This window comes from Neodiprion pinetum, chromosome 1 (genome assembly GCF_021155775.2).
Source record: "Neodiprion pinetum isolate iyNeoPine1 chromosome 1, iyNeoPine1.2, whole genome shotgun sequence".
NCBI classification, from domain to species: domain Eukaryota; kingdom Metazoa; phylum Arthropoda; class Insecta; order Hymenoptera; family Diprionidae; genus Neodiprion; species Neodiprion pinetum.
Genome location: NC_060232.1, coordinates 34,057,043 through 34,084,858, shown reverse-complemented (window position 1 = coordinate 34,084,858; position 27,816 = coordinate 34,057,043). Strand labels below are relative to the sequence as shown.

The window sequence follows — 27,816 nt, the reverse complement described above, 5'->3', positions numbered from 1 at the left end:
AAAAACTTTTGGTCTCAGATTCGATTTAAATGACCCTTATTTGACCAATTGGACCCTCAGGAACTCAGAAATCGCAGCGAAAACAGCGTAGGACCAACAGGAGAGAAACGGCGAGCGAAAAAGCACCTGCTGAAAAATGTCGAAAACCCAGGTTTTCGTTTTTTGGCTGTAACTTTTGATGCGTTGATCGCAGCGTATCGAAATTGCGCCCAATCGATTCCTCTCACAAAATTACGTCGATATAGTGCGCCAAAGAATTGATTCCAGCCCTTTTGAAAATCGCGAAAATTTTCGCCAAAAATACAAAGGGGTTAGCCTTACTTTTTTTTTGGGCAAAAAACTTTTGGTCTCAGATTCGTTTTAAATGACCCTTATCTGACCAATTGGACCCTCAGGAACTCAGAAATCGCAGCGAAAACAGCGTAGGACCAACAGGAGAGAAACGGCGAGCGAAAAAGCACCTGCTGAAAAATGTCGAAAACCCTGGTTTTCGTTTTTTGGCTGTAACTTTTGATGCGTTGATCGCAGCGTATCGAAATTGCGCCCAATCGAATTCTCTCACAAAATTACGTCGATATAGTGCGCCAAAGAATTGATTCCAGCCCTTTTGAAAATCGCGAAAATTTTCGCCAAAAATACAAAGCGGTTAGCCTTACTTTTTTTTTGGGCAAAAAACTTCTGGTCTCAGATTCGTTTTAAATGACCCTTATCTGACCAATTGGACCCTCAGGAACTCAGAAATCGCAGCGAAAACAGCGTAGGACCAACAGGAGAGAAACGGCGAGCGAGAAAGCACCTGCTGAAAAATGTCGAAAACCCAGGTTTTCGTTTTTTGGCTGTAACTTTTGATGCGTTGATCGCAGCGTATTGAAATTGCGCCCAATCGATTTCTCTCGCAAAATTACGTCGATATGGTGCGCCAAAGAATTGATTCCAGCACTTTCGAAAATCGCGAAAATTTTCGCCAAAAATACAAAGGGGTCAGCCTTACTTTTTTGCTGGGCACAAAACTTTTGGTCTCAGATTCGATTTGAATGACCCTTATCTGACCAATTGGACCCTCAGGAACTCAGAAATCGCAGCAAAAACAGCGTAGGACCAACAGGAGAGAAACGGCGAGCGAAAAAGCACCTGCTGAAAAATGTCGAAAACCCAGGTTTTCGTTTTTTGGCTGTAACTTTTGATGCGTTGATCGCAGCGTATTGAAATTGCGCCCAATCGATTTCTCTCGCAAAATTACGTCGATATAGTGCGCCAAAGAATTGATTCCAGCACTTTCGAAAATCGCGAAAATTTTCGCCAAAAATACAAAGGGGTTAGCCTTACTTTTTTGCTGGGCACAAAACTTTTGGTCTCAGATTCGATTCGAATGACCCTTATCTGACCAATTGGACCCTTAGGAACCCAGAAATCGCAGCGAAAACAGCGTAGGACCAACAGGAGAGAAACGGCGAGCGAAAAAGCACCTGCTGAAAAATGTCGAAAACCCAGGTTTTCGTTTTTTGGCTGTAAATTTTGATGCGTTGATCGCAGCGTATTGAAATTGCGCCCAATCGATTTCTCTCGCAAAATTTCGTCGATATAATGCGCCAAAGAATTGATTCCAGCACTTTTGAAAATCGCGAAAATTTTCGCCAAAAATACAAAGGGGTTAGCCTTACTTTTTTTTTGGGCAAAAAACTTTTGGTCTCAGATTCGATTTAAATGACCCTTATTTGACCAATTGGACCCTCAGGAACTCAGAAATCGCAGCGAAAACAGCGTAGGACCAACAGGAGAGAAACGGCGAGCGAAAAAGCACCTGCTGAAAAATGTCGAAAACCCAGGTTTTCGTTTTTTGGCTGTAACTTTTGATGCGTTGATCGCAGCGTATTGAAATTGCGCCCAATCGATTTCTCTCGCAAAATTACGTCGATATAGTGCGCCAAAGAATTGATTCCAGCACTTTTGAAAATCGCGAAAATTTTCGCCAAAAATACAAAGGGGTTAGCCTTACTTTTTTTTTGGGCAAAAAACTTTTGGTCTCAGATTCGATTTAAATGACCCTTATTTGACCAATTGGACCCTCAGGAACTCAGAAATCGCAGCGAAAACAGCGTAGGACCAACAGGAGAGAAACGGCGAGCGAAAAAGCACCTGCTGAAAAATGTCGAAAACCCTGGTTTTCGTTTTTTGGCTGTAACTTTTGATGCGTTGATCGCAGCGTATCGAAATTGCGCCCAATCGATTTCTCTTGCAAAATTACGTCGATATAGTGCGCCAAAGAATTGATTCCAGCACTTTTGAAAATCGCGAAAATTTTCGCCAAAAATACAAAGGGGTTAGCCTTACTTTTTTTTTGGGCAAAAAACTTTTGGTCTCAGATTCGATTTAAATGACCCTTATTTGACCAATTGGACCCTCAGGAACTCAGAAATCGCAGCGAAAACAGCGTAGGACCGACAGGAGAGAAACGGCGAGCGAAAAAGCACCTGCTGAAAAATGTCGAAAACCCAGGTTTTCGTTTTTTGGCTGTAACTTTTGATGCGTTGATCGCAGCGTATTGAAATTGCGCCCAATCGATTTCTCTCGCAAAATTACGTCGATATAGTGCGCCAAAGAATTGATTCCAGCACTTTTGAAAATCGCGAAAATTTTTCGCCAAAAATACAAAGGGGTTAGCCTTACTTTTTTTTTGGGCAAAAAACTTTTGGTCTCAGATTCGATTTAAATGACCCTTATTTGACCAATTGGACCCTCAGGAACTCAGAAATCGCAGCGAAAACAGCGTAGGACCAACAGGAGAGAAACGGCGAGCGAAAAAGCACCTGCTGAAAAATGTCGAAAACCCAGGTTTTCGTTTTTTGGCTGTAACTTTTGATGCGTTGATCGCAGCGTATCGAAATTGCGCCCAATCGATTCCTCTCACAAAATTACGTCGATATAGTGCGCCAAAGAATTGATTCCAGCCCTTTTGAAAATCGCGAAAATTTTCGCCAAAAATACAAAGGGGTTAGCCTTACTTTTTTTTTGGGCAAAAAACTTTTGGTCTCAGATTCGTTTTAAATGACCCTTATCTGACCAATTGGACCCTCAGGAACTCAGAAATCGCAGCGAAAACAGCGTAGGACCAACAGGAGAGAAACGGCGAGCGAAAAAGCACCTGCTGAAAAATGTCGAAAACTCAGGTTCTCGTTTTTTGGCTGTAACTTTTGATGCGTTGATCGCAGCGTATCGAAATTGCGCCCAATCGATTTCTCTCGCAAAATTACGTCGATATAGTGCGCCAAAGAATTGATTCCAGCACTTTTGAAAATCTCGAAAATTTTCGCTAAAAATACAAAGGGGTTAGCCTTACTTTTTTTTTGGGCAAAAAACTTTTGGTCTCAGATTCGATTTAAACGACCCTTATTTGACCAATTGGACCCTCAGGAACTCAGAAATCGCAGCGAAAACAGCGTAGGACCAACAGGAGAGAAACGGCGAGCGAAAAAGCACCTGCTGAAAAATGTCGAAAACCCAGGTTTTCGTTTTTTGGCTGTAACTTTTGATGCATTGATCGCAGCGTATTGAAATTGCGCCCAATCGATTTCTCTCGCAAAATTACGTCGATATAGTGCGCCAAAGAATTGATTCCAGCACTTTCGAAAATCGCGAAAATTTTCGCCAAAAATACAAAGGGGTTAGCCTTACTTTTTTTTTGGGCAAAAAACTTTTGGTCTCAGATTCGATTTAAATGACCCTTATTTGACCAATTGGACCCTCAGGAACTCAGAAATCGCAGCGAAAACAGCGTAGGACCAACAGGAGAGAAACGGCGAGCGAAAAAGCACCTGCTGAAAAATGTCGAAAACCCAGGTTTTCGTTTTTTGGCTGTAACTTTTGATGCGTTGATCGCAGCGTATTGAAATTGCGCCCAATCGATTTCTCTCGCAAAATTACGTCGATATAGTGCGCCAAAGAATTGATTCCAGCACTTTTGAAAATCGCGAAAATTTTCGCCAAAAATACAAAGGGGTTAGCCTTACTTTTTTTTTGGGCAAAAAACTTTTGGTCTCAGATTCGACTTAAATGACCCTTATTTGACCAATTGGACCCTCAGGAACTCAGAAATCGCAGCGAAAACAGCGTAGGACCAACAGGAGAGAAACGGCGAGCGAAAAAGCACCTGCTGAAAAATGTCGAAAACCCAGGTTTTCGTTTTTTGGCTGTAACTTTTGATGCGTTGATCGCAGCGTATTGAAATTGCGCCCAATCGATTTCTCTCGCAAAATTACGTCGATATAGTGCGCCAAAGAATTGATTCCAGCACTTTTGAAAATCGCGAAAATTTTCGCCAAAAATACAAAGGGGTTAGCCTTACTTTTTTTTTGGGCAAAAAACTTTTGGTCTCAGATTCGATTTAAATGACCCTTATTTGACCAATTGGACCCTCAGGAACTCAGAAATCGCAGCGAAAACAGCGTAGGACCAACAGGAGAGAAACGGCGAGCGAAAAAGCACCTGCTGAAAAATGTCGAAGACCCAGGTTTTCGTTTTTTGGCTGTAACTTTTGATGCGTTGATCGCAGCGTATCGAAATTGCGCCCAATTGATTTCTCTTGCAAAATTACGTCGATATAGTGCGCCAAAGAATTGATTCCAGCACTTTTGAAAATCGCGAAAATTTTCGCCAAAAATACAAAGGGGTTTGCCTTACTTTTTTCCCCATTTTCGGAGCTGAAAATTTTCCGCAACAGACTCGATTTCAATGATCCTTTTTTGACCAATCGGACCCCCAAGAACTCAGGAAACGCTGCGAAAAAAGCGTGGGACCAACAGCAGAGAAATGACGAATATTATCTCTTTTTTATCCGCTGTAACTCTTGATGCGTTGATTGCAGCGTATTCAGGCTGTGCCCAATCGGTCTTTTTCACGTGGACATTAACGATTCTAAAAAAGGCGTGTAAATCGCTGTGGGACTAACAGCTGGCAAAGGCTGAATAAAATGCATCAGAATTCAAATGTTCACAACTTTATTAGAGGGTATATAAAATATTCGCAATAAAATATCATACATAATACATCGTATTCTGCAGAGATGCTTTGCGCTTTTACGCAAGTCGCAACTTAAACTATCCTCACTATCCACGATAATGATTGTCTGATACAAAGTTTGTCATACTTTGCTTAAGGTAATATATATTGGACTTCTTTATTCTGTTATAATAATCAGAATTATCATGCAATGTTTAAGCATATCTTTGCGACTGTTTTTGTTTCACACTTTCGTACAGAAACGAATTGTATAACCCTTTTTAGACTAATTGGACCCTTTGTAACGTAGAAAAGACATCAAAAAGAGTATAAGACTAACAGCAGAGGGGTGACGAAAGAAATCTTTTGATTTTTGGGTGTATCTCTTGAGGCGTTCCTTTCGCAATATGTTTCCTCTTGAAATAGATTTTCGAACTGGGGCTTGCTTCCTGCTTCGTAAATATGATCTACCTGACTCAAAACATTAACATGATGTTTATATTTACTGTACAGTCATGTAAATAGAAACTGAGTTGGTCGTAATATTACTAATTTCAGCTTGAATCGCAATTGTTTATTGAATTTGAATTTAAGCCTTCTCTTTCTACGAACAATCAAAAAAAAACTATACAGGTAATATATTCAAATTAAAATTTTTATTCAAAAAGTAGAATTCTAGTTTGCTGTTTCAAGTCAATTTCGGGCAACCGAAATGATTTGGAAAAATTCCAACATTACTTATTTTGCAAAGTTCAATTCAGGGCAAATTCATAAACTACCTCGTTTTTGTATAAATACAGGCCCGGTTTGGACTCGTGGGGCAATAGCGAAACAACTAAATTTCTTCCGGACTTGAGAAATCATTATTATAATAAACGAATAATCTTCTTTTGAACTTTATAATTTATTTATGCAATTCAGCTTCATCCCAGATTACAATAATTTACATAGGTGTGTGAAAATAATTACTTAGTTTTTCACAACCACAGCAAGCTTGTGGCCATAACATTTGAAATTCGTTTGTACTAATTCAATAGTTATAGATGCGCTAGTAAAATTTATTATATTATTATGTAATTAATTAACTGTATTAATGCTTACACAATATTTTTGATATGTTTTTATGCTGAAAATATTTATTACTATTCAAGGTTTAACCCGAGGTGGATAGCGGTGATTGTTGGAGGTGGTTGGCTGTGGGTGGAGGTGGTGGGAGGTGATAGAAGATGGTTGGAGAAGGAGGAGAAGGCGGGGGAGGAGGACAAGGATTTGTGCTCGGTGAGTCTAACATTTTTATAATATTTATTGGCAATTATAATTATATTTTACTTGAAATTTTTCAAATTTGTCATGTTTACAATAAATTATTTCAATTCATTTGTCGCGCAAGCACAAATTAAGTAACTTTAAATGCGCTAATAAAATTTATTATATTGTTATACAAGCGCTCCGTAGTTTCCATCACCGTCAACCACCTACGACCACCTCCCACCACCTCCAACAACCACCGCCAACCACCTCGGGTTATACCTTGAACAGTAATAAATATTTTCAGTACAAGAATCCATCAAAAATATTGTGTAAGCTTTAATACAACTAATTAATCAAATAATAATATAATAAATTTTATTAGCGCATTTATAGCTACTGAATTAGTGCTTGCGCGAAAAATGAATCGAAATAATTTATTGTAAACATGACAAGTTTGAAAAATTTCAAATAAAATATAATTATAATTGCCATTAAATATTATAAAAATGTTAAACTCACCGAGCACAAATCCTCGTCCTCCTCGTCCTCCTCCTCGTCCACCTTCGACCACCTCCAACAACCGCCAACCACCTCCAACAACCGCCAACCACCTCAAACGACCACCGCTATCCACCTCGGGTTATACCTTGAATAGTAATAAATATTTTCAGCATAAAAACAAATCAGAAATATTGTGTAAGCATTAATATAGTTAATTAATTACATAATAATATAATAAATTTTATTAGCGCATCTATAACTACTGAATTAGTGCTTGCGCGAAAAATGAATTGAAATAATTTATTTTCAACGTGACAAGTTTAAAAAAATTCAGATTAAATATAATTGTTGATCCTGGTCGTTCGATTTTTTTTCCGATTCAAAATGTTATCTGAAGCATGCATATTGGTTTGATAGTTCAAAACATGACGGTTTCAGTAATCAAATTTGTAAACTTGAAAATTAGTCCGGACGGTCAAAAGTCATCAGGTCATGGACCTGGACAGCCAGAATTACGGAAAATTAGTCCTGAAGGTCAAAAGTCACCAGGTCAAGGACCTGGAGCGCAGGAACCACGGAGCGCTTGTCCTGGAAGTCGAGTTTCGCCAGGTAGCGTACCTGGAGCGCAGGAACCATTGAGCGCTTATCCTGGAAGTCAAGTTTCACCAGGTAGCGGACCTGGAGCATAGAAACTACCGAGTGCTTGTCCTGGAAGTCGAGTTTCACCAGGTACTGGACCTGGAGCATAGAAACTACGGAGCGCTTGTCCTGGAACTCGAGTTTGACTAGGTGCGGACCTGGAGCACAGAAATTACGGAGCGCTTGTCCTGGAAGTCGAGTTTCACTAGGTAGCGAGCCCGGAGCGCAGGAACCACGGGGCGCTTGTCCTGTAAGTCGAGTTTCACCAGGTACCGAGCCTGAGCATAGAAATTATGGAGCGCTTGTTCTGGAACTCGAGTTCCACCAGGAAGCGGACCTGGAGCGCAAGATCCAGGAGGTACAGAACCCGGTACTCGAAATTTGCGGAGCGCGATTTTCATACGTCCGCTCTACTGCGCGGTTGTTTCCAGACTGAGGAATTCCGCTAGCTGATTTTCGATTACTATAGATCGATGACGTCAAGAGAAAAAAATTTTTGGGTCACTTCACTTTCTGAACATCCGAACATCCAAACTTTGGTTTCGAACTTCAATACTATGTATAATGTATGATGTATGATATGATATCTTGTATAATGATTTTAGTTCTAATATTTCAGATAAGAAATACAAACTTTATCTTTCCTGCCGATTCCAGACTCAAGCGGCTGGGCCCTTCGATGGGCAGCCGTTGATTAAAGATGCATTCTTCAGTTAATGGGTCAGCTAATAACGCTGCCGTTCTGCGACAGTTGGATGATACAAATTTTTGCTCGTACCTTTCAATTGTGTGTCAAAATAGACTTGAACTTTCGAGAAGTTTCGTTCTATCTCTACCTATCAAAGAAAAAAAAAATCGCCCGCAATCACCTTTTTAGATCTTTAAATCAGGACACTGCGTTAAATACTGTCTCACATACGGAGTATTCATTTCACGTCGATAAAAATTAGCGCATCCTTGATGTATTAGAGTTACTCTGAATTTATTGCCGTACGAATACTTTTCGAAAAACAATTCTGCTTCACTACCCAACGTAGGTACTTCACTTGCGGTGGTCGGAGGTGGTTTGCGGTGTCCGGAAACGGTAGGGTACGGCAGGGGATGGCAGGAGGTGACAAGAGGTGGTAGGGGGTGGTAGGAGATGGACGGAGATGGCAGGAGGTGTTGGAGGTGACAGGAGGTGTTTGGCGGCGGCTGGAGGGGGTAGGAAGTGTTTGGAGGTGGCCGAAAGTGATCGGCGGTGGTCGTGGAGGACAACGACGATGATGATGTCGTTTGGTGAGGCCGAGGAGAAGGAGGACGGGGTCGCGGTCGACGCGGCCGATGACGGAGGGTGGAGGTGGGAAGAGGTAGTTGACGGAGGTTGGCAGTGCTCGGTGGTTGTGGTAGTTGGCGACGGACGCGGTGGTCGTAGGAGGCGGTTGGCGGCGGACGCGGTTAGTCGTCCTTCCACGGGGATGATCGAGCTGATCGACATTTCTAAGTCGCAGTCGACAAATAGTCCTACGTACTCACTTTGTACTGACTCAACCTTAAGCTTTCATACCGACACTACTTTGGCTGCTACGAATGTCGGTGCGAGCCTGTTAGGTAGAGTCGATAGAGCAGAACCCTCCTACGCTCCCAGGCCCACCTGGGCCCACTTGCCCGACGAATACTGGTCACAAAAATTTACCCAGGGGTATCCATCTTCATATTCTTCAGTCAACGCTTAGTGCAACACAAGTAGCGGTGCGGCGCGTGAACATCGTTCGGTTATTGCGGAAATTCGTTGCATTTCGAACTTGCCCAATGTGGGCTGTGGCGCACTTGACTTGAGCGAATTGAATTCGTGGCAGAGGGTTATTGATATTCCTCAGTCGAGTACAAGTATAGAAAACATCGAAGGAAAGAATGCGGCCGTTGTCCAACGAATTGTGTACACACGGGTCGCCTGCATGAGATTCTATGATTTCGTCGGTTCGCGCGTCGAGCCTTCCCAAACGGAGAGCGGAAGTGGCAAGTACAATGGCGTAGCCGAATAGAGTTGGTAACCTGCTTTGCGATTCGTTTACGTATATGAAATACATAAAATGGCGAAGTGCAGTTGTTATTTACTTATGTGAAATATGAAAAAGTAAGCGCAAAAGTATTGCTGTCTCAATCACATTTTCACGCGTCGGAACAAGTTCGATTTTTCATCGTTGAAACAACTGTAAGTACAATTTGCCCTTCGGTCATGTATCCGACGAACCTTTTTACTGTCAACGGTATGACTGAAATTTTACAGTCAAATGATGCCGCATGCTCAATTTACGCACATTTATTTTACGCCGTCTCATTCGCGGTAACATTTAATGTGTACAAATAAAAGATATTAGAATTACGGAACGTAAACGTATTAGACAATAACGAGGTTATGGAACCGCTTGCTGCTCGTCGCTACTTGTGCTGCTGCTCGCCTGTTGGAACCACCGTGCGATTTTTCGTTGTGCTTATCTCACATTATTAGGACTATTCGATCTGGTAATGTGTTAGTACATCCTTGATTTTTTTCAACTATCTACGCGAATTCACTTAAACGTACTTCCAACGGATCTTGAATTTTGTAATTTTTAGGTTATGGCATATGTACATCTGGTTTTCGAATCGTTTTTCGCGTAACACGAGGTTTTTCATCATAAACCGTATCCAATTGCTAGACTAAACGTCACATGGTATCCAGGTAAAGTTTAATAATCGATTCATAGAATTTCGTGATCACGTTATTTGTTCACAAATCTTGGCAACCACGGTTGGTTACATATGATAAATGAATTATGAATTAAAAAACTTCGTGCACAGGTAGACGACAATTTGCAGGTATAATGAATGCTATAATGTAGGTAAATAAAAACTTATTACTTTGATATATCATAAGTCATTTTTTGTGTACTGACTGCTTGATTTAACGCGCACGAATATATGCGATAGTTAAGCACTTGACAGGTAAAAAATACCCTCGCATTTCTCTGTTAAATATACTTTGCTGAGTATATAGTATCTTAAGTAAGTTAGTATTTGTTAGATGTTATGAAACCATAACAAACTCAGATTTATATAATTAAGGCTTTAGTTCATCTTACACAAAGCCGCTAACCTCCATTGTTTGATCACATAGAATTCCAAATTTTAGGTCATGTTATCGATAATGAGTTTATTGTCACACAATGTTAGTTCCTTTTGCTAGAAATCAGACAGTCTGAAATCAAGCGTCACAGTTGCATCACCTTAACAAAACAGCCAAATATTGCCTTAAGAAACCTAGGTCAAGATTAATTTAATTCGTATAACAGTCTGTTTGTCAAATGGACTGTTCTGTGAAATTTTGATGGCCAAGAAACCTAAGTTGAGTGAATTCTAAGTACGTAATTGTTTCTTGACTTTGGGTAATGAATACTCATTATCAAATAATGTTTGCAAACGGAGATGTCATTTCTATTGAGTAAAGACCGCAATTTGTATCGAAACTAAGTGATTACAGTGTTGTGAAAAATTATTCATATTGTTAAGACCCTTCCCTGTTTTTCTTTCATCAGTTTTCATGCGTTTTCTTTCACTTTTTATCAACAGATTATATTATGATGACATCAGTGAACTACGACATGTCACTAATCTTATGGAATGTAGGAGGGAACTAATTATTACAACATTGAAACTGGTAGATCAATAGAAAGGAAACACTCCTGCACACAAATCGCTTAGCTTTGAAATAATATGGCACAATATTATAACATTGTGACCAATCCTAGTGGTACAGTAACCCTTGAAGAGATTCAACGAGTGTGCTCAGTGGAAGGACAGAACGTCCAGTTTGTTGTTGAGGATTTCAACAACGGATTAAATGGTTCCCCGCAACTGCTCACATACACTACTGCAGCTCCAACCAGTGAACAGGCAGTTTTTGGTCCACAGGCGATTAATATCAGCGGGCAACTCCCTACAAATCATATCGATCACCGGTAAATAAAAAATAGAAATTATTCCTGTGCATCACCAACAGCATTAGTCACACAAAGTTAACAGATAAGATGACGTAATTTTTAAAGGATTTGTTACAATTTTATCATTGCAGGCAAAACGTTTATATAATTGAAACAAACGAAGTATCACAGTCGCACAACGTTATAAAAAACACTGTCAGTGCTCAGTTAATAGGGGAGAATGTTGTTAATGTGGAAAACAGAGGTAAATGATAAAATTTAATATGAGACAAAAACGTAATGGTATTGATCATGCTGTGGCACTATAAAGCTTACATTTGTTATTAGGTTCTCCAAAGATACCATTGAATAATACATTGCAAGGGCAGAGTATGCAATGGGTGCAAATGCAAGAAAATAATATTAATTTTGACACAGTGTTGAAACAGAACACATCGACTCCCGTCAAGACTCAAGTCTGCGGGCTTGTTAGGAATCAAACACCAACCAACACTCAGCCTCACGTAAGCTATTTTTTATTGGAATCATTTTTGTCGTTCTTGAAATTATTAGAACCAAATCTGAGCATGGCTTTACTTCTTTTTTTTTTTACATTCCATTTCCCAATTACATAGAGAATTTCAATATTACTTACTTATCATACATTATACTCTCATGGATAAACCATGCACTTGTTATTATTTTGTAGATTGAATAATTATCGTTACTCTTGTATCATTCTTAACTATTCTTCATACGTATTCTTTCTGGCATGTGAAATTGTGGTATTTAGCAGATCGTGGTTCCAAGGGGATTCGTACGCACAGGGAAAATCGGGAAAACTCAGGGAATTTCTTATAGCACGGAAAAGTTAGGGAATACGAAAATAAGACTGTAATGTCAGAAAGTGAGATATTTACCTGGTAATATTGAAGGTATTAGTATTACTGTGTAAAAAAATTGTCATTCATCAGTGGCACATTTCTTGAAAGGCTGCTGGTAAAATCCTATTTTCAATCTGGAATACCTGGAAAAGTTAGAGAATTTCAGATTCTACAAAGCGTACGAACCCTGTCGAATCAATCAATATTTAGATAGACTGTAATTGCATTGAGTGCAACATGACAGAACTAAATTACTTTAAGTATCAAATGAGAAGAGATTAGGGACATCAATTGAAAATATCAATTTGACTAAGCAGATGTCAGTGTTATTGTTCTTGTATCATAATTTCATAACATATTTCGTAGTTCTTGAACTTAACTGTAGAAATGATTTGAAAAGATATACTTGAAAGCTAGGAATTATGTTCAAAATTAATTTACTGAATTTAGAAATAGACCTTATAATTCAATTTAAAAGTAGGACATGAATGTGATAAATCAGGTTTCCTTAAACTTGAAAGATTCGAGTATTGTCTGAAAAAAGTAGATAACATTATCGGTTATCATTGTTATGTAAAAGGAGTATGATGAAGCGCAAAGATAGTTTTTATTACTTGCAATTTCATAAAACTGCTGTAGTGAATGTGATTGAAAAGACATAGGTGATCTGGTTATCGTACTTGTTGGCTAACGTAAACCTTTCTGTATGACGTAGAATAAGTGAGAAGTCATGAAAATAAGGCTTGTTCTTCTCTCAGTCTGTTTTATATACGTTCAGCTATCTAGGGCCTGACTTTTTTTTATAGTTCCTCACCAAATCACTGCATTGAAGTGCTCTGCTGAAGCTTTGAATGTGCAGTAATTTCTGATTGGGGCAGATAACATGCCCAGTTGCAAAGTTATCTGCTGCAATTGGATGGAAATAGCTTTTCCCATACACTTATTTCTGTAGAAAACCTACAAAATGCTTCCGAATAATTCGATATTGTTTACTGGATCAGCATTGCGGGTGATTATTTATATTTTTGGTAGAACTTGTATTTGATTTTGGTTTGGGAAAGTGTCCTGTGCTATGAAAAGATTTATAACGTAGTGTTACTTAAAACCTCAGTCTTTTTTCAATTTCAGATCGCACGTGTGCATTTGCTTTCTACGTCATATTAGTAGCGGTAGAGTAGATTATCAACTCATTGAATTTTCAAAATAATATTGACAGTAATGATAAATTCCTTACACAAAACAGTTTCAAAACGTGATCATCTTTTGATGCTAGGTATCGTTGAATCTGCCAACGCAACGCATTCAATCCGAACAACCTGGATTAATTCCAGTGACTAAGAAATCACCTTCCCGTTTGTATCAGAATAAGAATAAACAATTGGTGGCTAATGCAACAGCTGCAGCAGCAGCAGCATCAGCGGCGGCAGCGGCAACAACCTCAAATTGTCCACAACACACTGGGAATATAGCTAATCCACAAGAAGATCGACTACTTAACACAAATTTGGTAAATAATAGGAATATTAATACTACATTTCGTCCAAAAATGTTTGTGGCGAACAGATCAGATGCAACGAAAACTCCAGGTAGACAAGTTCGGAATGTAATTCGCCAAGACACACCACTGCCAAGAAATTCTGTACCTTTGCAAATGCCCAAAAATCAAAATTCCCGAAAACTAACCGAAGAGGCATATCTGAGTGAGAGAGAGAAAGTTGCAAAGTTCAAAGAGCTTCAGAAATCGCCAATGGCAGTGTTACCACAGTTTCAAAGACAAATACTTCAACAGAATCTTCCACAAAGACAGCAACAAATGGGAGCAAATGTGACACACCACCAACGGCAACAAATGTCAGCCACAAATCAACAACGAAGACAACAAATATCAAATAATCCTGCACCAAGCCTCCAAAGCCCGCCAAACGCTGGACAACAGAGGCAGCAACAAATGACCTTGACACCGCTGCAGCAGGCCCAACTTCAGAGGCAACCAATGATGATGACACCTCATCAGAAGCAACAACACCAACTTCAACCATCTCCAGTTCAGCAGCAAATGGAAGTTGATTCACAAGAATTTAATAGCCAGGAACCTGCAAAAACGAGCCAGCAGCAGCAGCAGCAGCAGCAGAGCTGTGGATCACAAACAGAGAGTGAATCTGCTTCTAGTCCCAGCCTTACATTCGTACAGAAGCCCATTGATAATCCTCAGACTTGCATTGTTCAACGCCAGATTAATGGGAACACAGCAAAGATGTTGGTTGTTTTACCAAATGGAGAGCAAAGATTAATTACTTTTGACATACCTAATGAAGAATGTACCGTACATGATCTATTGGAGCAGGTAACTTATACTGTGTGTAATTTTCAACATTTCTAAAACCTTGATAACATAGGTTATAGACTAAATTTTTTTTTAAACAAATCAGTAGCAACTGAACACAATTTTTATCATAATAAATTTTACGAGATTTGTAAAATTCAGAATTATAAGTACATACTTTTTTTCAGGCAAACATCCCGTTTGGTCCGGACACTAATGTCTCTCTGGTGACGGACCAAACGTTTCAAATAAATTTTGTGGTCGAGGCTGGCCCAGGCACATTTTTAGGTTCTGGTGAAGGTAGTGAACAAAGTGACAGTAATCTATCTCTGGATAAGCTGGGCACAAGCCCTGGTGGTTCTTCACCTGTGTTCAGGTGAGCGAATAAACCAATCACTGGTTTATAAGGTTTTAAAAATATCATTTTCAATCCATTGTTAAATAAAATTAATTTCTTTTCGTTAATTTTACTTTATAATCGCTTGTTTAAAAAAAATTATTAACATTTTTTAGCCCTTCTGAGGAGAACAGCAACTCCTCACTTACACAACATGAGGTGAGTTTAAATTTATCAAACATGTTTTATGTAATTTTCAAATGTGTGCAATGTAAAATGATAGATTTGCACATTTGCACAGTGATGATATATTTACAACCATGCTGAAAAATTGTATGGAAGTTGTTTTAGTACAAGATGTTATGTATTATTCTCCAAGTGACATAAATAAAGTAATTTTATAATTAATAGGAACCCAAATATGTGGATGGCAAGCTAGCAGTGTGTCAACACTGTGGCATCAGTTCAATTGATTTCAATCGATGCCAGCGTTGTAAAACAAAACTGCCCGACGATGTTAAAAATATTCCCATGACAATAGCTTTGGAAGTTAAAAAGGAAAATATGCTAGCGATTGATGTAAGGGTAATGAACATTACGGTTTTTTTTTTTCAGCTACTCACGTGGAATTCTAAAGTAAATTATTAACATAATACACTTCTTGAAATAATATTATTCATGACGTAAACAAACGATTTTTATTGCTATGTGCAAAAATGTCCATTGAGAAACTACCACATATGGATATAGTCTTCTGTAAATCAATAAATCTTTCAATGATTTTAGACGTTTTACAAAAAAAGTAATGAACAAAATCGGCCGCTAAAAATTGATCGAGATGGATCAGTACCATCTAAACGAGGTAGAGGACGAGGTCGACCTGCACCTAAAGCAAGGCTTATCAAAGAACCAGGTAAATTAAGAAATTCAATATGCCAAAGTACATAGGTGTATCATAATTGAAAATTTTTATTTAATCTACTTCAAGTCAAAAATTATCTTTGTATTGTACAATTCTATGCTGATCCGAGTTAGTCAGTTGAAAATGGAGTTATCTAGAGTGAAAATGTTTTTTCCAGAGTGTCTCACCATATCATCGGATGAAGATGACCAAGGAGAAGGAAAAATAAAGAAATCTTTAGGAAGTAGTCATCCTATGTCAGCCATTCCTGGTCACACACGCAATCAGATCGAGATAGAAATGATTTCTGAAAAGGAACCAGTCATTACTAACAACTCCGTTTCTAGTATGATTGGATATGATATTGGCCAGGAGGAAGGCATTAAAGGTATGCAACAATACAATATTTGTCCTCAAATTTCATAATGCCGAGAATTTTCTGATTTACTGAGAACTTATGATATTTTCATTGTGAATTTATTCGCAAAAAAACGACTCAATTTAAGAAAGCCCTTCAATATTTTTATATCGTAAGGACTACGCAATATATAATATCGTAGGTGGAGGCAGAGAGTATGATGCCCACAACATGGCCGATGGTTCGATTCAAGCACCGCAAACCTCTCTTATATGCCGGACAGTAAGGATAGGATCGTACAAATATATTCCTCAAGAAAGAGTAATCATTTCACAAAGTGGTGTCAGATTGGGAGTACCACTTCTAGAAGACAGTAAGTTTGCCTCATACCGAACTTTGATATACAATTATCGCGATGCATTGTGTACTAAACCAGCAACTGTTTTGTATTCTACAGACACGAATTTTGTCCCCCTGGAAGTAAAATTGAAAGATATTGTTAAGGTGCTTATACATTTCGGCAAGGCAATGCCTGTACTGTTTTTCTACACAACAACAAGTGCAGGAGGCATGATCCGAGAACTGTTAGGAATGCAAGATCCAAAAGGACCTTATTATGACCCAGCAGGCAAAGGTAACCTGATTTGCTCATTTGACTGTATTTTATCATTCACTATTTTACCATGTATCTTCTCGTTACCAGATCACACACTTAAACGGATAACGCTCTTACCGGAAAAAATATCTGACGAGGCCAAAATAATTTTGAAAACATTATTTCCATCCAATCAATTACTTGAAGAATTGAGTAGTAAGGAAGCCAACGATATTCTTGTAAAAGCTTCACCTAAGGATGTAAGTAAGCTAGCCATTGTTTTCCATCTCCTTATTTGATGTATGAAGTTGTTTCTGAATTGATATTATCGACAAATCTCTTACAGAGCTGGCAAGTTCAAAGTATGATGAAAAAGTCAGGACAAACTACATCCGCGGCTCAAAATACTACAAACGGTGGAATTCAAACGTAAGCGTGGTTCATGAGAATCATTATTTCGTCTCAGGGGTGAAATTAAGTTTTGACGTAAACCTAAACCAAATACTAGAAATCTAGAGTTGTCTACCCAAATTTCCTCGTCACGTTGAACTAAATATATAGCAAACAGTATATCAGTCTAATCCATCCACATGTTTGATGGAAAATAAATATTTTTTCAGAATAATGGTGTATCCTCCACCACCAGCTAAAGGTGGGATCGCAATAAACACTGAAGATTACGCTTGTCTAGGTGAAGATCAGTTTCTCAACGATGTCATTATTGATTTTTACTTGCGATATTTGACTCTTGAAGTTTTGTCGGAGGAGGATCAGAACAGAACACATGTATTTAGTTCGTATTTTTATAAAAGACTGACAAGTCCACACGCACCTGCCGCAGACACTGGTGTTCCACTTTCACCAGCTGCCAAACGTCATGCCAGAGTTCAGAAGTGGACTAAAAATGTGAATATATTTGAAAAGGATTTCATCGTTATTCCTATTAATGAACAGTAAGTACACGTCAATACAATTTTCGTTAATCGCGTTGTAAAACAAAAGGAATATCTGATACTGAAAGAGACTGTTTTTTCAGTGCACACTGGTTCTTAGCCATAATTTGTTTCCCTGGTTTTGTGGGCAAAGTGCCAATAATTTCGTCAGTACCAAAAGAGTGTGAAAATAAAAAAAAAACCCAAAAGAGTAAAAAGGCGAAAGAGTTGAAGCTACAAGCTGTTACTATTGGTAATACAACAATTACGCCTGTTACTGCAACTATCACTTTGGACCCTGGTGATGAAGGCTCAGAGAGAGATGAAGCTGAAGGTGATGATGACGAAATGGAAATGGAGAGTGACGATGAAGTGAGTTATCGAAAATTCTCAGCCATGTTCAGTAAAAAATGTTTACATCATCCCTCTATAATTATTGTCAGTGAATGGAATCCAGCGAGAGTGGTTTGTGTCCATTGCATTCAGTTATAATATGTTATTTTTCAATTTTAGGACGAAACTGAGGACGGCGAAACAGAAACCAAACCCCCTCAGAAGCCGCGTGAGCCAACGCCTGTACAGAACGAAATTGTAAAACTGTGAGTTTCAAATTCGTTTTCATTATATTATTTATTATTACGTTGCACAATTTTGCTACCTCGGTGAAAACAGCGGTATACCAATTTCTGAATTAGATCGATGCGTATCTTCGTTAGGATATATTTAATTTTGTTCACAATAAATATGATTTCTTTAAATTCTGTTCCAGTCCTTGTATACTGATCTTTGATTCTTTGGCTGGGGCTAGTCGATCCCGAGTCGTAGCGACATTACGTGACTATTTGAGCTGTGAATACCTCGCCAAAATGGGAACAGAACAAGTATTTTCGAAAGACACCATAAAAGGAGCCTCTCCCAAGGTTCCACAACAATCAAATTTTACTGATTGTGGTGTTTATGTACTGCAGTATGTCGAAAGTTTTTTTAGTGTAAGTCCTAACAGTTCAACGACAGTGAAAATACTACCAATTCCATCAAATTTATTCACCAAGTTATTCATTACAAATTACATGAGTATATCATATTCTCTGAAGTTATTTACCAGCGACAATATCCAGTCCGTATTTCAAAAATTATATTCATTTTCAGAATCCCATTAAAAATTATACTTTACCTATAAAAACATTGAAACAGTGGTTCGAGGAGATCATTGTGACTCGCAAGAGGGAAGAACTCTCAAAGTTACTAGTTAGATTAATGAATGCAACCAAAGGAGAGAGGAATATCATGCTACCGGTTCTAACATTCCCGACTGCAGAGGGAAGATTGCTTCCGAAATCCGAAAATAACCTTGATATTAAGACGTTAAAGTCCGAGGCGGATAGTAAAAAAAAGACAACTTCCGAGATAGAAAATCGAAATAATTCTTCAACGTCTATTGGACCAGAAGAGAACACGGAGAAAATGGGGGAGGCCCTAAATCGTAATACAAACCAAATCCTCGCTCATTCTCCCCCATCCAGTTTGAGTTCTAATGAGAACAGCCAAACAGATATGACCACTGATGGGAAGGCACCTACCAAGTTAGTTTCATGGAATGTTGAAATTGAAACATCCTTCTAGTGTTGCTTTTACTTTCCTGTTTGTGAATGATTTCCGCGATTATAATTAATAATAATTTCTTTATGATTTGATATAGATCGAGTGCCTTGACCTACATGAAGTTGAAACGGATCATAAAGTCGACACGAATTCCAGAGAGTCAGGATGACAAACAGACTACCAAGAAGCACAAAGGGGACTCATTCGAAACCTGTAAATAAAAGTTATTTTTCGTTTTATATCAGTAAAAATCTAACTTTAACCAATATTCATAGAAGGAAGAGAGAAGTCCGTTTACCTATGTAATAAAGTATGTAGTTAATACATCGTAAGGTCAAATAAATATACAAAATGCAAATCTAAATGCGTATTTAAACTGTTGTATATGGGGCACTGGATATTGGGTGATTCCGTAATGTATGGGCATCATACATATGTAGTTAAAAAAGGTAAATGTTATTCATTATGCTGACTAACAGTGACCATGTGATTGATAACAGGAATTCTGTCCTCTAATTGTTATCAAATTTATATGAGTTACATTTTTAATTGTTTTTATGTACAACAAAAAACCTTTTTGTGATGAAAATCGTACCGTTGATTACTTGTAATTTCTTCTTTTACCCACGCGTTGGAAGTGGTATAATTTTGAGGTGACGCCCAATGTGTCACACTGTGAATATGATATTTGTAAAAAATGACGCGTAGATTAATATAGATGAGTCTGGTGCCATTCAGAGCCAGGAATAATGTGCGCATATTTTTGGCGATTGTCAAGCAATTCGACTAATCCATTTCGTTGTATACGGAAATTTTCCGATTTTCGAATTTCATTGACCGTCAGGCATGAATGTGGTGTTAGCAAATACATACATACCTATACAGATTATATGCATATTACATTTATAGAACGTATAAGCTGACACGTAGTTTACAGAACTAAAACTCATGGATATAATAAACTCTTTGGTATAACTGCATCAATTTCACAGGCAATAGATAATTTACATATCACCCTGCGGTGTAAGGAAGCATTCTATTTTGCACGGAAAAATAACTCAAAATGTAGATTTCTCCGAGTGGCTGTTCTATACCACTACCATATCTATAAACTGCAGGTGAAACTTTTACATTGTTAGGAAAACCAATGATCATACTTTGTGTATTCGGATTTGAATACGTGATGTCAATATGGATAAATGATTATGTATAATGAAACTGAAATCTTTGAAATAATCAACTTTGTATCCAAACAATTTTCATCCTACACATATAGCCACTTCTCGTCAATTAAGCAAAGTAACATGCTATATCAATTGATGGCGGCTACATATTACATATTACATTGTAAGATTCGTCTTAAATTTCAAGATTTAATATACCATAATTATAAATTGTCATAGAGGTTCGCCGTTCCTAAACTAAGCCATCAGTCTTTGAATATTTGCAAAGTTTTAGTTTATTTTAAATAACTAAATTTAATGTTAAAGTTTATAACGCTGCTAAAGGATATTAGTATAATCATTATTACAGTATCACTTATGTATGTCGAACTGCCATTACATGCTTGGCATTTTCGATACTACATAGTTTTCTTAGGTATTTATTCCATTTACTTATATGTCATACTGTCATTAGAATATTGATTTACCATTTTGTTTTATATTTTTATGTTTTCGTTTCTTCCTCTATTCTTAGCGTTGCAAATTCAAATAAAATTTTTTGCTTTAATTATAATTTCGTTTGTATATAAATGTCATTTCACGCCTCTTGATTATTCCTACTTGAATAATTTCATTGTACATTGCACAATTGGTCTTGATTTTTCATTTACTCCTTTCAAATATTCAAGTCTAGATTTTTAGTGATATATCTTCTCACTGCATTGATGCAGTTCTACAATGCATATTGATTGGCTACCGTTGGCGAAATAGCAAAAACAATACTGCCAAGAAGAATATCGAAATTATTGTATTTATATTGATACGTACAAAAACTGACTGTAAATTTCCCCTCTGTGCAGTTTAAAAAGTTGCGCAAACGCAATTGCGTTGATTTATTGATGAATGATATTGAAATTAAATTATGTAGACAAATGCAATATGCAATAAAATTGAGTCATTACGTATACAAATTACTTCGCGTTTATGCATTCATATAACTAAAACATTTGATACTAATCGATTGTAAATTCTTTTAATCCTTCGTTTGGTGGTAAATGGTGACTACGACGAATGCCTCTCAACTATAAATTATCGAGTAGAATATCACTATTCTGACTACTACCAAAGTCTACGCATAACTGATGTAAAAATGTTACGGATAAGCGTGATTCCGCATGCAACGTTGAATAAAACTCAAATGCAGTTTTCTTTCACGCAAAAATAACGTCAGAAAATTTATCCCTGCAATCAGTGATGATTCAGATGAGACAATAATTTTTCGGTCGCTCGTCGACGAGTAGAACGGAAAGTTTGGCATGATTAGCTACTATTTGTTCCACAGTGCTAATTAATTGCTGGTAGAAATGATTCAAGAAAATAGCAGTTATTTGTAATAACTACGATTTCAATATCACTAAACATGATGTTGGCTATAAGGAACGCATTACAGGCGTGTAACAATCTAATACTGATCCTCTGAGAGAACACATCGGTAAAACTGTATAATTTTTCGATTTCCTTGAGAGTTAAACTCGTAATAAAGCTATATACTCGTAGAATGAGTTGATTTTACCACGTTTCAGTCAATTATGTTTCATATGTGTCCAAATATTATTTGAAGTAACGTCAAACTGTGGTGTCCCCTTAACATTATAATGTTGAGATTGAATCTAGTCATCAGGATCACAAAAGCAGAAAATGCATTTTTGTTTTCCAAAGGCCAAAGAAGTAACGTTTTGCTAAAGACATGCGTTTACCTTTTCCCGTGTTGTTGTCACGTACCGAAAACGTAATAAGCCTCCTGTTGTAAATGTGAACTAAAGTACCTTCGTTGAACTGAAGTTGGTAACTTGCAAATAAAAGTTCCAGAGTATATCGTGACGATTTCATATTGTCTAATTTTGTAGGCGGAGGCAGAGTCAAGAGTGCGATGCTTAAAACATGGCCAATGTCTAAATCGAATCACTGAAAACTTCTCTTATTTGTTGGACAGCAAGAATAAGGTCGTATATAAATGTATTCCTCAAGAAACAGTGATTGTTTCACAAAGTGGCAACAAATTGGTAGCTTCAATTCTGGGAGATACACAAACATCGCAATGGGATCACTAAATAACTAACTGTTTCGTATTCTACAGAAATGAATTTCATCCTCCTAGAAGTAAAATTCAAAAATATTGTCAAGGTGCTTATCCATCTCGACAAGGCAATGCCTGTACTGTTGTTCTGCATAACAACAAGTGCAAGATGCATGATTCGAGAACTGTTGAGAATCTGAGATCGAAACGGACCTTATTATGACCCAGGAGGCATAGGGAACTTGGTTTGTACATTTCATTGTATTTTATAGTTCACTACTTTGCTATCTATCTTCATGTTTGCAGACCACACACTCAAAAGAATAATGCTTTTGACGGAAAATATTTTTGAATAAGTCTAAATAATTTTGAAAACGCTATTTCCACCGAATCGGTTACTTGAGGAATTGAGTAGTAAGGAAGCAAACGATATGGTTGAAATGATAAACGGTATAAGTTAGCCATTGACTTCTTTATCTTTATATGATATATGGAATTGCGTATTAATTGATATTATCGAAAAATCTTTTACACAGCTGGCAAGTTCAAAGTATAATTGAAAAGGTCAGACAAACTTCATCACCAGCTCAAAATACTACGAACGATGGAATTCAAATGTAAGTGTGGTTTACAAAAATCGTCATTCCGTCTTACGGGTTATTTCGATTCAGTTTTCGCAGAAACCTTGAGCTGTACATCCGAATTTTCCTATTACGTTCATTCAAATAATGTGGCAAATGATGAAATTTTTAGTTGTAATGAGAGCAGCCAAATGGATAAGGCTTACAAGTAAGTTTCAAGAAAAATTGAAATTCAAATATCATGCCAGTTTTCGCTTCGTTTTTCCTATTCGTGAAAGATCTTCATGATTATTAGTAATAATAATTTTTTTACTGACGAAATAAATCGAGTACCTTAACTTACGTGAACTTATAACGGCTCATTAAGCCGACACGAACTCCAGAAAGTCATGACGACAATCAGACTGCCAAGAAGCACAAAGGGGACTCATTCGAAACCTGTAAATAAAAGTTATTTTTCATTTTATATCAGTCAAAATCTAACTTTGATCAATATTTATAGAGAAAATGGTGAAGTCCGTTTACCTGTGTAACAAAGTACACATATGTAATTATTATGTCATAAGATAAAATGAAAATGCATACCTAATACATATCTAAATGCGTATTTCAATCAGCATGATGCACATCAGTAATAAAGTGACATTGATAACAGGAATTGAATTCCGTCCTGTAATTATTATCAAATGAAAATTTCCTGTAAAATTTTTCTGACAATCTTCATTGTGTGAATTCAATTTGAATAAACAATATAACGTGTAGACGCTCTGAGAATTTACATCGAGGTCGAAATCAATGTTCGTACTTTGTTGCATGATTTATACTTTTTTGATGCAAGTATTCACGAGTAGATTTGATTTTGTCGCAACATTGATTCCTTCTCAAGACCATAGCCAGCCTGACGACATCAGTCAGACGGATCTGCAATTAGGCGATAAGTGACTTGCTTCCTATTTCTTCTTATACCTAGACATGCCTTTTCGTTGCTGAGATTGCCCAAACGGGACGACAAGTCTCTCAATCTGTAGGTTTTGTATTGGTGGTACTTATGCCTATTGCGTCACGGTCCTTCAGTCAATCGTCGCGTTAATATCGTCATACATTTACCATCGTCTGAAGGGGTGCTGGTAGGATTTTGGAAGCTTGAAAAATTGTTCATTACAACTTTAAGGTATGCGTTATTATTCTCTAAAGGTGTATCTCTAAATAGTGCTTAGCAATCAAAACAATGTTGAGTTATTGACATTGATAATTGTAAAATAAAATAGAACACGTTGACCATTACCTTAGAACTAAAAAGCAAGTTCGTGATCACGTGTGGCTTCAGCCAATATTAACGAACATGCGGCCACTAACAATAATATTTATTTTATGATGTCATTTTTGATTCGTTCGGAAAAATATTGTACAATAATTCAAGCATAGCCATTTCTCACATCTAAATGTTCGGCGCGTGTGTTTACATAGATAGCGTAGGTCAGTTGTAGGATAGATTTATCTATTATACGCTTCTGAAAAAAGTGATTGTAAACAAAACGGGTGAATTCAAACGTGCCGCAAAGCCCACATAGCCGCTGCTCACGTTGTCGGATTTGGGAGGTATGTTTTTTTTCCACCCACAGTTATATTTCAATTTAGAAGATTGTTAGAAAATTTCTGCGCTTTTCCATTCCTTGTATTACAAAAAACTTAAGCGTTAAGCGAAATACATATCTCCAAACTTGAAAAAAAAATACAGTGTGTTGCGAATCTTTTGAATAAGCATTAAAGTTACGTGAATCCCTGAACCGTAAAAACCTGAATCACAAAAATTATTTCTTTCCTATGTAAGTACTCGATCACTCTCCACGTATCAACAATAATTTTCGCTACACATATGTTACATTAACAGCGACAGAGTACGAGGATTGTTTCTGAATTTGAAATTGGTATATATGAGAAGTGCAGAAAAAACCAATCACATACGATTTTTTATTACATAAGTTTCGAAAAATGGAGTATGGAAGAAAGGAATCGCCAAAGCAGACTAGCGGATTACAAACGGATAGTTTAAAATCTACTTCTGGTCCCAACCTTACATTCGTACAGAAGCCCATTGATAATCCTCAGACTTGCATTGTTCAACGCCAGATTAATGGAAACACAGCAAAGATGTTGGTTGTTTTGCCGAATCGACAGCAAAGATTAATTACTTTTGACATACCTAACGAAGAATGTACCGTACAGGATCTATTGGAGCAGGTAACTTATACTATGTGTAATTTTCAACATTTCTAAAACATTGATAAAATAGGCTATAGACTAAAATTTTTTATTGTAAAAAATCAGTGGTAATTGATTATAATTTTTATCATAGTGAATTTTACGGGACTTTTAAAATTCAGAATTATAATTACACATTTTTTTTTCAGGCAAACATCTCGTTCGGTCCGGACACTGATGTTTCTTTGGTGACGGACCAAACGTTTCAAATAAACTTTGTGGTCGAAATTGGCCAAGGCCCATTTTCGGGTTCTGGTGAGGGTAGTGAACAAAGTAACACTAATCTATTTCTGGATGAAATGGATACAAGCCTTGGAGAATATACAACTTTTCTCAGGTGAGTACTCATTAAACCTCACCCTGTTTAGGGGCTCAATTTTGCAATTTAACTTTTACTCTATCGTTAGACAGCATGCGTTTTTGAATGAATTCTATGTCATCAGCCACTAACTCAAATTTTTCAATATTTTACAGTCCGACGAAGAAGAGCGGTAACTATTCGCTGACACAGCAGGCCGTAAGTCAGATTCATTAATCAGCCCCCGGAGTTTCCGAAAACGTTCCATTTGAAATGATAAATAGGTTCAGTCGCAAGATTGTGATATAGCTGTATTTATAATATTCATAACGAACAGGATATTTCGGAGACATAGTTAGACTACCTTTTATCATCCAACTAATAACCTTAAACCGCGTTATGATTATTGATATTTATAATAATATTCAAGGCACCCAAATACCTGGATGGAGAGCTGGCTTTCCACAAATGTGGTGAAATAAAATCGACGAATGTGAATTACTTCCAACGTGAGGAAACAGAACTTTCCAATGATTGCAAAAATGTTCCGGCAATGATGGCTGTTGACGCAATAAAGAAGAAGATGCTTCTGCTTAATGTGAGGACAAATAACATGAGTTTCTTTTAAATTCTGATGTACTTCTCGACTGATTGCTTTGCCACTAACTAAAATACAGTTAATTAATAACATAAAATGCGTATTCCAAAATTATCCCTCCATTTAATAAGCCTTTTGAAACTACCCAGCAGGTATTCATAAACTTTTCCGTTAATGAGTTACTTTATTTATGGTTTCAGAATTACTATAATAAAAGCCTCATCGACCATCGCCGATCGGCGAAAATGTATCGTGATAGATCAACACCATTATATGGAAGAAGACTTCATCACCTATCATCGACCGGCGAAGCGTTCTCCACAAAGCCAAGTAGGCTAGAGATACTAGATATTTAGATACGTGTTAGTGTTTGATTGTTGCGCAAATACTTGTTTGAAAATGAAATTACTGATGTTGAAAAATTTGTTGCAGTTCCATCAACTTACGAAGAAGAACAAAGTAGTCTGACAACGAAAAATTAAATCGCATGGACTAGATCATGACTACGTACGTAATATTGTTCGTATGAAACTAGCATCTTTACACAAATTGCCTAGGTAATATTCTCATTTATCTAAGTATTACAAGGTCGTTGATACTGTCACAATCCAAGAAAACTATAATAATTAATTTTAATGGATTAATTGTCTTTTTTTTTTGTCGTCATTAAATAAAGTGTCGGTCAACTGTTATACCATTTAATGCGCACAATTTGTTCCAACCTTTAGTTCCTCCACTGAAATATTATATACCAGAGTAGATTTCAGTCAGCATTTTATACGCAGTATTTTCAACACGAAAAATTCGATAAGAAGAAAATCAGAAAACTGCACACGATTACGATGAATGTGTTGTGTTATTTTTTTCATATGTTTTTCTTATACGTACGCGAAAAAATTGCAAACTAAAGAAGCGTGTACTTGTAGTTACTACATTATTAATAAAGAAACAAAGTCAAATACATTCCTCAGAATTTGGACTTCTGCACCCTGTTACTTGATATTTCATGGCCGTTAATCAGTCGAGAAATTTCTTCACTCATTTCCTTATAAAATTTACACAAACGAATTAACTATGCCCAAGATCAGCGGATTTATTCTAAACCTCACCGCTGACGCATTACAAGTGCGTTATTATATGCGTCTGTATCTGGCTGATGATAATCTTTAGTATTCTCTCCTCACGACGTCTACACTTAATTCTACACACGTGTAGATAATACTCTGGCCAATGAAACTATGAGCTCGTTCAATCACTTACTACATGAGTTCAATCACTCCGGTTTGTACCGCGCGTTATCATGTAATGTAAATGTTTACGAGGAGGCTCTGTTGGAGTCAAACTTGACCTGCAGTAATTTTTAAATAAATTCGAATCGCCGCAAATCTCGCGCGAGTTCAATGGCATCGGATAAGAGTGCAGCCGTGAAATTATCCGGGACAATTAGAACTGGTGCATTCAAATTTAAATCGACGATCAAAAACAGTGTGTGTTGGGTCATGCAGAGATACACACGCATCTGCACAACTTCCTCACGTTGGGTGAGACGAGGAAAACTATTTAAAGCTTCAAGGTATA

General features: G+C 37.3%; 2 protein-coding genes and 2 long non-coding RNA genes across 10 annotated transcripts; 2 read left to right on the top strand and 2 right to left on the bottom strand.

Annotated features, from left to right (window-relative positions):
- Positions 1–6,280: 6,280 nt before the first annotated feature.
- LOC124224771 (uncharacterized) lies at positions 6,281–8,245 on the bottom strand. Its single transcript, XR_006884930.2, has 3 exons — positions 8,021–8,245; positions 6,766–6,892; positions 6,281–6,525 (listed from the first exon to the last, which is right to left on the bottom strand). It is a non-coding gene; the product is annotated as an uncharacterized lncRNA (long non-coding RNA).
- A 2,719-nt stretch (positions 8,246–10,964) lies between these two features.
- On the bottom strand, positions 10,965–24,369 carry LOC124224775 (uncharacterized). The gene is made up of 4 exons (XR_006884931.2): positions 23,666–24,369; positions 23,424–23,518; positions 12,248–12,354; positions 10,965–11,344 (listed from the first exon to the last, which is right to left on the bottom strand). It is a non-coding gene; the product is annotated as an uncharacterized lncRNA (long non-coding RNA).
- On the top strand, positions 11,100–20,990 carry LOC124224718 (sentrin-specific protease 6). 4 transcript variants are annotated; one of them, XM_046636942.2, is made up of 20 exons: positions 11,100–11,366; positions 11,480–11,592; positions 11,676–11,851; positions 13,485–13,718; positions 14,001–14,567; positions 14,723–14,910; positions 15,048–15,090; positions 15,283–15,456; positions 15,658–15,784; positions 15,951–16,160; positions 16,333–16,503; positions 16,588–16,764; positions 16,834–16,985; positions 17,072–17,154; positions 17,346–17,678; positions 17,762–18,029; positions 18,171–18,256; positions 18,427–18,646; positions 18,807–19,240; positions 19,357–20,990. In XM_046636942.2, the coding sequence occupies exons 1-20, from the start codon at positions 11,122–11,124 to the stop codon at positions 19,478–19,480; spliced, it is 4,125 nt and encodes a 1,374-aa protein (XP_046492898.1). In that variant the 5' UTR covers positions 11,100–11,121; the 3' UTR covers positions 19,481–20,990. The 4 variants fall into 4 exon arrangements, with proteins under 4 accessions (XP_046492898.1, XP_046492895.1, XP_046492891.1 ...); XM_046636939.2 differs by having other exon boundaries at positions 13,485–14,555; XM_046636935.2 differs by having other exon boundaries at positions 13,485–14,567; positions 15,283–15,450.
- On the top strand, positions 24,093–26,994 carry LOC124224750 (uncharacterized). Of its 4 annotated transcripts, XM_046636957.2 has the most exons (8): positions 24,093–24,251; positions 24,548–24,679; positions 25,064–25,321; positions 25,492–25,679; positions 25,817–25,859; positions 26,071–26,238; positions 26,439–26,568; positions 26,671–26,994. In XM_046636957.2, exons 3-8 carry the CDS (start codon positions 25,073–25,075, stop codon positions 26,718–26,720), a joined length of 828 nt encoding a protein of 275 aa, XP_046492913.1. In that variant the 5' UTR covers positions 24,093–24,251; positions 24,548–24,679; positions 25,064–25,072; the 3' UTR covers positions 26,721–26,994. The 4 variants fall into 4 exon arrangements, with proteins under 4 accessions (XP_046492913.1, XP_046492920.1, XP_046492910.1 ...); XM_046636964.2 differs by lacking the exon at positions 24,548–24,679 and having other exon boundaries at positions 24,098–24,251; positions 26,439–26,600; positions 26,671–26,993; XM_046636954.2 differs by lacking the exon at positions 24,548–24,679 and having other exon boundaries at positions 24,098–24,251; positions 26,671–26,978.
- The last annotated feature ends 822 nt before the right edge of the window (positions 26,995–27,816 follow it).